The sequence below is a fragment of the Schistosoma mansoni genome, chromosome 6, assembly GCF_000237925.1.
Source record: "Schistosoma mansoni strain Puerto Rico chromosome 6, complete genome".
NCBI lineage: Eukaryota > Metazoa > Platyhelminthes > Trematoda > Strigeidida > Schistosomatidae > Schistosoma > Schistosoma mansoni.
Genome location: NC_031500.1, coordinates 3,505,950 through 3,519,389, shown reverse-complemented (window position 1 = coordinate 3,519,389; position 13,440 = coordinate 3,505,950). Strand labels below are relative to the sequence as shown.

At 36.4% G+C, this 13,440-nt stretch overlaps 1 protein-coding gene across 1 annotated transcript; it reads right to left on the bottom strand.

Annotated features, from left to right (window-relative positions):
- Window positions 1-3,506: 3,506 nt before the first annotated feature.
- On the bottom strand, window positions 3,507-13,103 carry Smp_123280 (transport proetin (smap-4-related)). The gene is made up of 5 exons (XM_018797984.1): window positions 12,992-13,103; window positions 12,324-12,957; window positions 10,173-10,368; window positions 7,961-8,422; window positions 3,507-4,582 (listed from the first exon to the last, which is right to left on the bottom strand). Exons 1-5 carry the CDS (start codon window positions 13,032-13,034, stop codon window positions 4,379-4,381), a joined length of 1,539 nt encoding a protein of 512 aa, XP_018652971.1. The 5' UTR covers window positions 13,035-13,103; the 3' UTR covers window positions 3,507-4,378.
- Window positions 13,104-13,440: the final 337 nt, after the last annotated feature.

The window sequence follows — 13,440 nt, the reverse complement described above, 5'->3', positions numbered from 1 at the left end:
CAATCATTGGTATCCTTTTTAGGGAACACATACAACGGAGATGTCTGTGGGCTATTTAATGGCCAGAATATTCCTAAATTTATCAGAAATCGAATCCGCCCTCATTCAATTTTGGCTTTTAAGGAGCTAGCCAGAGAGTTTTGGAGAATACAGATAATCCTGTAGTTGTGATGTAATGTTTGACATCGAAGGTGACACTCGATAAATTCGGTTGTGGTTCATGCAGTTTGAACTATTTATTGAGTGTCGGTTAAGAAAGATATTGATTATACATTTAAGTTTCACGAGCCACGACCTACAACCAGCAAATGAAAATCCGTAAATAGATTACTTTTTATCGACGTTTACTAACCATCATTTGCTTAGGCCGGTAAGTTGTGACGTTGTAACCGGTCTATCCCAATGGCTGGCACCAACATGTCTTCAGTAACAAAACCAGGTGGACGGTTTTCCGTGATCCCATGCCGAGACAAATGTATCTTTTACCGTAAAAAGCTAACTTCTGTTTCAATGTCAGCGAGATGTATAAAAAACGGCTATATCAACCGGCTTTGGTTGCTGTTAACGAGTGACAGTGGAGGACTTCCCAGAGAGGGTGGGTAAAATCCACTTTCCTGATGTTTTTAAAAGACTTGCAATAGGTGTTGTGGTGCCATCACCAGTTAGCGTTATATATTTCCCTTACTTAATGGGCTCACCTTCCGCGTTGTGGGTCTCTTTGGGGAGTTCTGGATCGTCTGCAGTCATGCTCAAGGTGAAGAAAGTGAGTGAAAGTAGTGCGGTAATTGTAATTTCGTTTTGGGTCAACTGAGACTTTTAATTGGCTGAGCAAAGCTCATTGGTGAGAGATCTGGTTATCTTCAGAATCCGGTCTGCAGATGCACCTGGTACATCTACAGCGTTATTTTTGTATGAGACCTCTTGCCCTGTTAGGAAAGCTTAGATAGGAAGAGTTGTCCAAAGAAACTCTCTGCGAAAGTTTGATAACCGATCACTTCTTGCTTACGTATTATTATTTATGTTGCCGAGCCGTGTCTCAATTCGGTATTTTGGAAGGGTTGATCTAACCTTTGCCGGTCAATTAAATCTCCATGTTCAAGGACGGCCCTTTTCAAGCTATGGTTAAGTCCAGAAAAATTAATAATAAACATACTAGATGTAACGTACCTGTCGAACTTGTGCGGTAGAGCCCCCAGTATTGCGAGGAACTTCACATATGAGTCGGTCATGCAGTGCTTGTGGAAGTCAGCCTCTGCACAGCAGAACCGGGGGCCGGTACTGCCAGGCAAGGATATCAGAAGTTGCAAAGTGATGAGGGTAAGAGTCACAATCTTTCACAGTTAAATTGTAAGTCCCGATATAATAACGAAATTTGTAAACGTGCGAAAAAATTTGAGAATAAAAGCACTATCGCAATTTGTAAGTACATGTATATGGATATATAATGTTGTGACCAGGAACAAACTCATAGTGTATAGCTTGGTGTGCCAGATAAAGTCGGGGCTCATCCCTAAGAATGTCACCAATATAGAAGGCTTGGAAACGCTGTCGTTCGAAACACATCTTTATAGAGGACGCCAAACCCAGTCAGACCAGTAGTCAGGACTGAAGAGGGGTGAAGGTATATTCCAAAGATGGTCGATGGGTTCAGAAGTATGTAGTCCAAGCTAAATGACTGTTGTAAGAAACGAGCAGCATGGCGTAACGAAATGTGATCTGATAAGGACAATCGAACGGATATGTATAAAGAGTGTGGTCAGTAAGAATAGTGAGGTCAGCAAGTGTCAAAGACTAACGAAACCATTTACCACAATTGATTGATCACTTGGTGGTGATCAATGTCATATGTGTCAAGTCCTTCTTAGTACTGATCGAATGCTATCGGTCAAGTTGCAATGTGGCCATTAGTCTAGGTGACTCGACACTGCATGTACTATGATAAGATGGTGGTTGGAGGTGGTCAATGGTAAAAGGCGTTACTACTGAGCTATCCGGGCAGCGACCGACCACTTGTAGGACTGAGATGTAATCACAATTGATTGATCACTGTGTGGTGGAAGCTCAGTGGTAACGTCTCTGACTGAGAAGCTGGGTGACACGGAATCGAATCGGTCACGGAGCACCAGCTCCCTCAAGATTACAGATACACCTTGTTGACGAGTGCCAAGTAGCACAAAACCCGGGTTCAGGGTTTCCTGTTGACCACCTCCAACCACCATCTTATCTGAAACCATTTATTTCGGGGATTTATTTGCTGCTCCAAGCCTTCACTTTCGACTATTGTGTCATTCAAATTTATCATTTCTCGAAGCAGTTTTCCCCATAAAAGTGTCCTTTAGTGACCTACTATTAATTGTGTTGATACAAAGTTTCGGTCGTTAGTCACTCACTTAGACCATTATCTTAACACAGGCCGATCTGTTTGCTGACTCTGAAGTGTTTTGTGGTGGCTATTTGACCCAGAGGAATATATGTGCTAATTTGTGGTCGTCTCTTTTAATAATAAGAGGGGAGAAATATATCTGAGTGTTCAAGTCTCTGGATATATGGGAAGTCGTGACGTCCTGTTACCAACCTGGTACTTGCCCTAAAGATATGTTTGTGTATGTTTAATTACATACGATCCAGTATTCTGAGTATAGGATCCTTTTGTGTTAGCGTGTCTGTACGAACTTATGTGTGTGTGGATACATCCAAAGTATGCATCCCCTGTGAAAGCATTATTCCGTTTTTCTTGACAATAATGCTACCTCTATTAAACCCAGTATTCACGCATATTATACTCATTCTTATATTTGTTTGTAATTGCGGCACTGCACTGTCTACAAGTTCTAAATTGTCATGAGACCCCTGATATCTTCGTATCTTTTATGACTTCGTTTTAATTACTGTTATATTTGGGCTGCTGCTATATCGGGTGAGTATTCCTAATTGCTTTTACTTCATTCACATGGGTGGATCTATACCTGAATAATAGAAACTTTATCCCCTGTTCGTTAGGGACTTTTGATGTTAAAGACAAGCAGATAATTATATGACCCTTGCATTTTTATGTTTAGCTGCTCTCTTCTGGAACCCTGTTAACAGTCATATCCTTATCTTTTAGATAGAACATTGTTCCCGGATATCAAATAATACTATTTGTTTGGAAATTAATTTTACAAAGCGCCACTGTTTTGCGTCTATAGACGTTGGGGGAAGTATTGTCCAGAGATATTTTGTTTATTCCGATACATATTTACTTTTGCTAGTACCGTATCTACGCTGTTTATACATTTCCGTTCCGTGGAACCATACACAAATTATTCCTTGTTCTCACCTTGTGATCTGCTCGAACGGAGGCCCGTAACTAAGTCATCCCGTAGGTAGAATTCTTAAAAACCTATATTTAACACAGGATGAATTCGAAAGATATGATAAGCCAGTCATTTTGCTGAATTATGTCAACTTGAGAAAAAACCAAACTTTCAAGCATATTTCTAGTATTTCGTGTATGAAAAACTTTACATTGGGTGAGAAACGGAAGGGTTAGAAAACCAACCACTACAAGTAAATTCTCCATCCCACCATGATCATGCCTATATAACCCCGGTTGAGTAAGCGACAACATGAACAACCAACAAGCTAACGCTTCGATTTGTGTTCCATACAACTCTCTACTTATTCTTAATCGTCTATACCTGCAAAATCGACTGAGACAGAAGTGATTTACTGAATTGAAGCAGATCATAGCAAATACTCCATAAAGTAGTAAGTTATCATCTCAACATTACGGTAATACTACCTGAAAGATGAAAAAGATTTAGACAGAATATAGTACAGAAGACTTGGGGAACGCTAATCAGAAGTATAGTCCAATTGCTGACTGATCCCGACTACTTAACATTGAAACAATCATAAGTAGGAAAACTATGCATACGAACAGCATGATTGAAAAAAATCAGATTACTCCCAGTTTACTGTGGGTAAACTGTAATTACAAAACGTTTCATATAATCAAAAGGAATATCCAATACTTATACTGAAATCGAATCACAGAAAAATAAAAAAAATACATGGAATTAATGATTTAGAAAAGATATGAAGTGAAAAACACGGAACATAATTGAATATTTATCGTTAAACTAAGATAGAAATTAAACTGTTATACCTCCATGAGGAACTTCAGCTGTTGTTGTACAAAAATATTCACCTCAATAGTTGATTGACTGAACTTATATAAAACACATGAATCAAATTTAATTAATTGTGTATGACATACACAAAATAAGGTTAAAAAGTCTAGTTGAAAATCATTTATGATAAAATATAAGAAATAAAGCAAATTGTAAAGTTCAACATCATATTATTATCATCACTACATACAGGTATCTATTCATCAAGTAATAACTGGTTCCAGTGATGTATGGCTTACAGTGCTATCATCAACAATTTTGGTCATGAGATTTTTCGATCGTCTACTTACACCAGATTCATTTAATAATCCTGTACCAAAACGATGATCCCATATAAGTAAACCAAATGTAGCAGTGATAGCGATACTGAGACAAAAGATGAAAAACACTTCAAGGAACAAATAGCCCTGTAATATGTAATAAAGAAAAAAGAACACAAATGTAACTAGGTATTTTTACATTGAGAGCATAATAAATAATATTTATTTATTGTTACTATAACGGACTCTTTCATTTGACAAACAAACAGGACTTCATAGTTTTCTGCAATCTTATCAAGTTAGCTATAGCTTTCTCCTTCTAGTATACTATATTGGACATTTTGTTACCAGAATTTAGATATAAATGTGTCCTTTTACAGTGTGGCCCTCAAATGCCCTGGTACGGTCGAGAGTGGGGAGAGTCCGCTCTCCCTCTACAAATGCTCTCATATGGTCACGCATATATAGCCTCTGACAGCGAAGTCCTACACACTGCCTTCTCGTGGCATTACTGTTGTTTACGAAATTGAGAGGACGAAAAGCCAATGTCCGGCGATTTACCCGGGTTGGTGCACACGGAAAGTTCACCTAGGGGAATTGGAAAACCCTCATTCCAAACAAATGGTGCACATCGGCTCCAGTATCCTGGTGGAACAAATGGCGTATGAGCCAATCGTTGATCACCGTCTCCCATGGGACTGCATCTCCTTACGATGCTCCACTGCCTTGTGGATCAGACCTTTAGGTCAAAGGCTCCGGGTGTGGCCCCCCTCTAAGAAAACTACCTGCTTCAGTTTGGGCACCTGGGTAGTATCACATCCCTCACACAAATCAAATGAGATTTGTGCGGCGCATCTAGTGCCCCTTTGTACCAATATTTATGTGTTTAAATAAATAAATTTTTCAATGTTCGCCATAAAATTTCAGTTAAGCACACATTTGCCTGCATAATAAACACGTGAATTGTTCTATGAAAGTTACTAGTTATGGACACAACTATACAACTGATCAATCGAAATCTATATAAGACGCGTACTACTTAACTGAACTGGTTGATCTGTCTTTATTTAACTTATGATTGATCAGATTTGTAATTTTCGTAATGTAACCACCCAATAAATGTGCGAATTGAAGTTGTTGAAACTTTATTTCACATCAATCACCAGGTTAAATAAGCTTGCCTTTGGGAGTTGTTTTTGTTCTCAAAATATAAAATCGTCACATGAATATAGAACACAGTGGTGATGTGGAGACAATAAAACGTTAGATAATCACCAGATTCTAATTTCTCGGGATTTCTAGGAATATTCCGAATATCAGGAACAGAAATCGTAAAATTGCATCTTCACAAAAGAAGAGTATTTTTGAAGCCCATAAAGAATTGTTGAGGATGTTAAATCCCCAGAACTCACTTGGTAATTTTATTTTGAAAATTTGAATGTCCTTGTTTTCGCGTCAAAAACGCTCCTTTCACCTTCGAGTGGAATTTCCCACTTGTAAAATATCTTAAACGCTATTGATCCGTTGTATCTTTTTAGTTTGCTATTTTGTAATTCTTCCCAAGGACAATTTTATGCTGTATATATATGTTTCATTTCTTCTTATTGTGATTGCTTGTATTTCGGCTGCTTACAGAATATATTTTCCCCTACTTCATCTTGGACTTCTCACTCTAGTTAGCGGGGCCTAGGACAACGGGTTAGAATAGCCTATCGTGTCATTGTGTCATTGACCATTGTTCCGTTTCACCGAGTAAGGAGAAATCTTATTTAGCATCAACCATATCAAGGATGATGTACTCTAGATTTTGTAAAATTATGTTTTTTAAGGATAGCAATTAGGGTTAGGGTATTGATATTACCAAGAGACTATACAAAGACTCATTGTTAGTAAGTGCATACATTTAACTCATTAATTTATAAAGTAACTAATTGAGAAAAGGTATAAAGACCAAATATATCGAACTGTTAAAAGTTCGAATAAATCAATCAATAAAACTGCACCACTTGAGTGCTGATAAAATTATCAATTAAATATTGATAGTGTAATTATGATCTTATATCTTAACAACATATCGAAATAAAAAAATCCTGTGAACTTTGGAAGTTTAAAACAAATCTATAAAACTTTAATAAAATATAATAAACCGACGCAAACATGAGCAGAATGACCGTTGGAAAGATGGAGTGCAAAATGTAAATAAATTTTTATTCAGAAGGGGTTTTGTGGAGAATTTAGTATTTTCATAGTTGAAATCATGAGTCAATTGAAGCTAGACCACTATGGAAAACCTGGAAGCACTGGACGGCCGTTTTGTCCCATTGTGGAACTCCTCAGCAGTGCGCATCCACGATCCCGCCTCGCGAGATTCGAACCCAGGACCTAGCAGTCTTGCGCCAGATGGCTTAACCGATAGACCACTGAGCTGGATGGCATCCAACGGTGTTAATGTCTAACTTCAACCAATTCACGATTTTGAGCAACCGTTCACCAATTGTCTTCAGTGAGTTAAGTGCTCTGGCGCGAGACTAGTAAGTCCTGAGTTCGAATCTCGTGGGTGCGGGATCGAGGATGAGCACTGCTGAGGAGTCCCATAATAGGACGAAACGGCCGTCCAGTGCTTCCAGGTTTTTCATAGTGGTCTAGCTTCAATTAACTCATGATTTCAACTATGAAAAAATTTTATTCATCAGTTAGTTACGTCTGAAACGCATAGTGAATTAATTCACTAAGAACAGATTGGATCTCTTGAATGTATTGATTAAGTATGATCCTTAGAAACATATGAATTATACTATATGTATTGCAGGTCAACAATTGCAGTTTCTTGATGATAGAATTGCTTTCGAGTCTTTGAACAGTTGTGATCTGGAATTGTATGATAGGAGTGATTAAGTATGACTATTGTCCCTCATTTTTTCAGAATCATCAGTCAGGATTGGTTAAAGTTTTGGAAACTCTAAAGAATTCAGAGGGGAGGTTCTCGAATGCTAGAAAAAGGATGAAAACACTTCGTCTAACCAGCGTTCAATAGAAACTTTCAAAAGAGATATAAAGAAACAACGGATTGTGTCATCTAATTAGGTAATTTTAGCAAGTTTCCAACAGCTCCTAGAATATTAACATCACGCATAAACATACAAATATCGGTGTTTCCAGTACTTAAACTAACCGTGAAAGAAAATATTTCTTCCAACTTCTCACCTTTTGTTCGCTCCTTAAGTGTAGAAAATTTAAAGGGAAGAGATTACAAAGTCAGTGTTACGCGTTCAAGTTTACTTACTTAATTACGTCTGTTACCCCTCGTCGAGGAGCATAGGCCGCGTTCAAGTACAAACCATATTACACCACTTCCTTATAAGCCATACGTAAAGAAAGTACATTATGCCGGGTGGTTCAAACCTGGAGTTCATTGATTTTTAGATGAATCTTTTAATCATTAAGCCACTAATCATTCTACAATTGAAAGTGTTATCGACATTCTAGGTAATTAATAACAATAACAGTAAGAAAACATAAACTCACTTTGGTATCAACTAAATATCCAGCAAATATGGAAATTAATCCAAGTCCTAAATTTTGAATTGATGAAATTAAACCATAAGCTGTGGCTCTTTGGTGCAATGGCAATACAAAAGCAACTATTGGCCATAAACTACTAGCCAGAATAGAATAAGACAAACCCATCACAATCATGATAGCTAGTGGGGGAATCTGACCACTCGTAAAAGCAAAACATAGATGACAACCAAGTGTAATTAATATTCCACTGAATAACCAATATAAATTATATCCGATAATATCAATTGCTGCTCCAAATAAAGGACTTGCCACAGCGGATATAATGTAGATAATACTGTTAACAACACTAGCATCTTGAACAGATAAACCAAATTTTCCTAAATGTTTGTAAAATATAAAAACGTAGGGATTTAGAGAGAGACAAAGAATAAAAAAAAAGAAATCAAAGGTGTAAGTTACTAAGATGAAATACACGAGGCAGGTGGGAATCAACAATCTACCCATTTAACACTACAATAAATTAAATAACTTATTAAAACTATACGAACCATTGCCATATACATTAAGTATGTATGGAAAAGTCCAAAATTTGAAAGAAGATATAGATAGGCAGGTATCTGTAGCAGTAAAACCGAGTTTTAATCATGGGGTTGCAACTACCATAGTCGCTAAAGATCCAAAATTTCACCAACTAGTTTGGTACTCCCCACCACAGAATAAATCACTTTGTGGTTAGTTGCATTATAGATAGGAAATCCTTCGAAGACATCTATACTTAAATACTAGTAACTTATGAATACTATTTAACATCAAAGATCATGTTTCACGGTCGTTAAGTAAACCAGAACAAACTGATCCAAAAACATACTCACTCTTTATCAACCAGAAGAATATCTAGCTTGGTTTAAATTCATCACAGTCAATTAAAAATTCCGATCGATGTGAAGATTTCGTCAGATACTAACCCACTAACGTTGATGAAACTACAGCAATAAGTTAAGTTATCGATGCGTTCAACTTCAAAATTGGGACTCATATAGATTAATCAGAAAGCAATAGTTTGCATCTAAGAGAGGTGAGAAATATATCCAAAAGTGCCCTTGGATTGTAGCTCAATACATTCACAATGCTTTGTACCTTGATTCTATATTCACCAAATGGAACTATCTCATACTTATATTGTGAATTGATGAGGCAGTCTACCGACACAAAATAGATCGCTAAGAAGCCACATGGAGAAAGTGTTATTTCTAGGCAAATACTGAATTGGGAAATCGTACAGTTCTAGCAAACACCATTTGACGTAACCATTCCGAACGATATTCTGCCCTAAGCTCTGAAATGATCAGTGGTGTTTGAGTAAAGGAACTTTAATAGATTAACGCACTTTTTAGTGACAGATACTGTCATAAGAACTTTTCGGGTTGAATGTGGAAAATGACTTAGGAAATATGATTATAGTGGGGAGTTTAAATGCATGTTTGAGTTCTAAATTTTTTCGGAGAGTAAACATTCAATCAGTACATTCACAATCAGACCAGTAGTCTATTTGACCCTTTACAGGTTTGATAATTTTAAGTCCCGGTAAAGTGATGATAATATCAGGTCACAATCATCAAAGAATTCTGGAATTATCCCGTTAATAAGATTTGGTTTCATATATAAAATGAGCATTAATTTTATGCAGGTTGATTTGGAGTGATGTGTAATGAATCTGTCTATCTACTCATATGATTAGAAGCAACAGTTAGAAACTTCATGAATTTGTCTAACTTCTTCGTTTTGGGCATTTTTAGATTACTCCAAAGTTCTACATTGACGTTTATTAAAACATCAGCAGCTCCTATTGACTACTACACATTTAACATCACATCTGGTTTCTCTTAGTGGGGAAAGAAAAACAAACTACTAGTAATCAATTGGTACAACCATTAATAAGATTAATGACACCAATGAATGAGAACTCAGTAAGTCATAACCAACATACAGCATGGCACAAATATGTATCATCCAAATTTCTAATGACAATGAGAAAGGTTAAACAAAACGAATATTAATTTCAGAACAGAATGAATATGAAGAACAAATATATGGAATAATACTGGAGCCCAGACTTGAGAGATATATAGTAAATTCAATTTAAAAACAACTTACTTTCGAAAAATACTAGTCCTAAACTAACAAATGGAAAAGACTGTTACGTAATACGCTACACAAATGATACAAATAAGCCAAAATAGCTCCTGGAAAATGAATAACATCCATAGGGGGAGATCTTTTTGTTTTGATTTTCTGTTTTCTTTGTGAGTAACTGTTCTTCTTCATGATTAGATATTTCAGGTAGATTGGATTCAATAAGTTGAGTATTCCGTGAATGAGGTTTTTCACTAGTTGATAGAATACGTTTAGCTCTGAAAAGGTTTTGAAAGAAAACACACGATAATGGAAACGATGAGTGAACTGATAAACTGTATGTCCTGACAGTAGTGTAAAACATTTTAGATTCAGTGTAAAAGGTAATATGTGTTAAGAATCTCATGCACTTATGTCCAACTTAAAACCTGATGAACATATGTGCATCGGTTTAAGTTGCCATGTCACATTAGCATTATTTCAAGACAAAACCCACAATAGTAACAGAAGTACAAATAGTATCAGTTGTAGGAAAGGTTAGGTATAGAAAAAGAAAGTAAAAAGTATAAGTGGGTTTCGAGACTCAGATTACAAAAAAAGTTTGCGAATGAATGCACCTAAACCATTGTAAGCGATTTTGAGCCATGTCAACCAGTCTCTAACCACTGATTACGATGATCACAAGGACTCCAACCAGGTAGTCTACACCTACTAGCATTAGTTTAATCTAGTTGTCAGTTACTTCATGAACTGGTGTTACATCCTGGTTTGGCTGGCTCTAGTTTTCTTCCAACCTACTTCTACACCAAACATCGCCCGTCAAGGTAGGCGGTGGTTGAAGACATGTAATGAATGTACCAACCACCTCGATTGACGAAGATTAACTACCTTTTCAACTGATTTATCATCTCTACGCAGTACCCTATGCCCAACCTTAGCGCTTCTCAAATTTAGGGTAATAGTTACTCTTTTTTAGTGAAGCAATGGTTGAAAGGAGAGAGTAGCATAAAATATACTTCAGGGTGGTTATAGCCAGTCTGTAGAACTTCAACTGATTTTAACTTCATATCATTTACTGACTTATTTCAGAGAAACAGTGTAAATTAGAAAAGCAGTGAACAGTTGCCTCGTCTTAGTATGGGGCTCACTAGAAGTGTGCACCAACGACCCCACCAAGGACCGAACTCACAACTTTCGGAGAACTCGATAAGTACTTAAACACCAGATCAGAGAGTTGCCACCCAATGATCTACAAGTATAGATTCAATCTGCAATATTGTTAGACAGTCATTCATTATTATTGGTGATACTTGTCTTATATTTGATATGGTGGAAACTCCACTGGTCACAACTTCTTACTAGAACTCTGGAATTACCTCTCAAATTAGCCACTAGCAAGCATATGATTTATTAGTTAAAGCTACACTGTAGATTCTACATCTAACGAGTAGAGGATCCTTGTAATAGTAAAGGCTTGTGACTGGTAAGCTTTAAAAACTAGCCCCGCCATACAATGGATTAGCTTTACACCTGATGAAAAATATCTTCACATTAACATTCTATTGATCTCTTTAGACAAAAAATCCAATAAACCAAGAAAATGTGGATAATTTTACGGATAGCTGACAAAGTATTTATTTGTTTATTTATTCACTATTTTTGTCATAAAATCACCCCGTTTCCGTTCAAAATGCGAAAACTAGGAGGTAGACTTGTGACAAAAACACTATTTTTAACTATTCACAAGTTTATTGCTGACAGTAAACTCGATACTTGTAAACCTATGCAGTGCAAGACAGGATAATTAGGTGAACAAAACTAGATAGCTACATTATTACATGTGTTTTCTCAACGGAAGTTACTATTCATCATACCATAATTAATTACATGGGACAGGATGTATGCATAGTGATTTACACTCCTGATCAAAATATTATCGACTGTAAGATTTTATATCATGAACATAACTCATTTAATAAGTACGGATTTATGCCTATTGTTTGTACGAGGTTTCGAACTGAAATAAGTGGAACAGAGTCCCAAATTGGATCTACTGGTTGAATGTTGATTGTTTCAACCATCAAGCCACTACTCAGCTTCATGTTAAACAATATCGTCAAATAATATTTTCGTAATACAAGGCGCAGACAAGTAAAATAAGAGTTCATGAATTTTTAAATGAAAATTAGTACTCTAATTACAAGTTATAGTGTACATACGTTACATAACATACCTTTTTGTAAAAAACAACATAATTACAGCACAGATAGTAGAAAATAAGCAGGTAACAGAAGCAGTCAATAAAGATGCACCCAATTGTTTATTAAGGTGTATATTGAAGTATTTGCCAATAGCTCGATTCAGTGGTTGCATTGTTACCATGTTCACTGTTGATCCAATACGTGACATGCTAAGTTGAAGTCCAAATACTAGATTTAACTCATTCGGTGGAAACCATTCAGTTGAATAAGTATTCTGTGCTACAGCGAGTGATTCACCACCGATCCCAAACATTAATCGGGAAAAATACATTGCAGGAATATTTTTAAAATAAGCTCCTATACCGAATATTATTTGCCCCACAAGTACAAACATTGAAAAAATAATGCTTCCCCATGGGATACCAAATACTCTATCGATAAGAAAACCACCTACAAAACTTAGAATTACATTTGGCCATGAGTAAAATGCGTACAAATTCATAAATTCAACCTTTGTCATGTCTAAAGAGTTTATGAAGACATCTTGAAGAGCTGAAGGATTATCATAACAAAAATAGCTTCCAAAACAAAGGAAACAAATGAAGAATAACACGATATAGCGATGAGGACGTCTTCTTGGATCACACGCCCAACTAGCTCCACAGCCTTATGGAACAAATAAAACGGAAATATTATTTACCTGTGAGATTTACATCTCTATTGATAACTTCTTCGTCCTCCATTGATAGGATTTTAATGACCGAAGATGGGATACAACCAACAGGTGAAAGTTAGTATTTATGCAGATCAGTCTAGAAAATACCAAGTTAGCAATCATTAGACACTTAAAGACCATATAGCTTATAAATGACAGAAAATAACCTACCAAAAGACTGACCTAAATACATTCATTGACATAACAAAGCGCACATAAAGGGAAAACTAAAATAAATCACAATTATATGAAAACGACCAATGTTTTTTCTCATCGAAACCAGTATCTATCTCACATGCCAGTTTTGGCTATTTGGAGTTTCATACCGCAACTGATAGTTTATTTGGGGCCCTGGAGTGAACTACTGCTCATCAATATAAAAACTACTGAATGTACACGTTTGGATTCGGTATTATGTAGTCTTACTTAAGAAT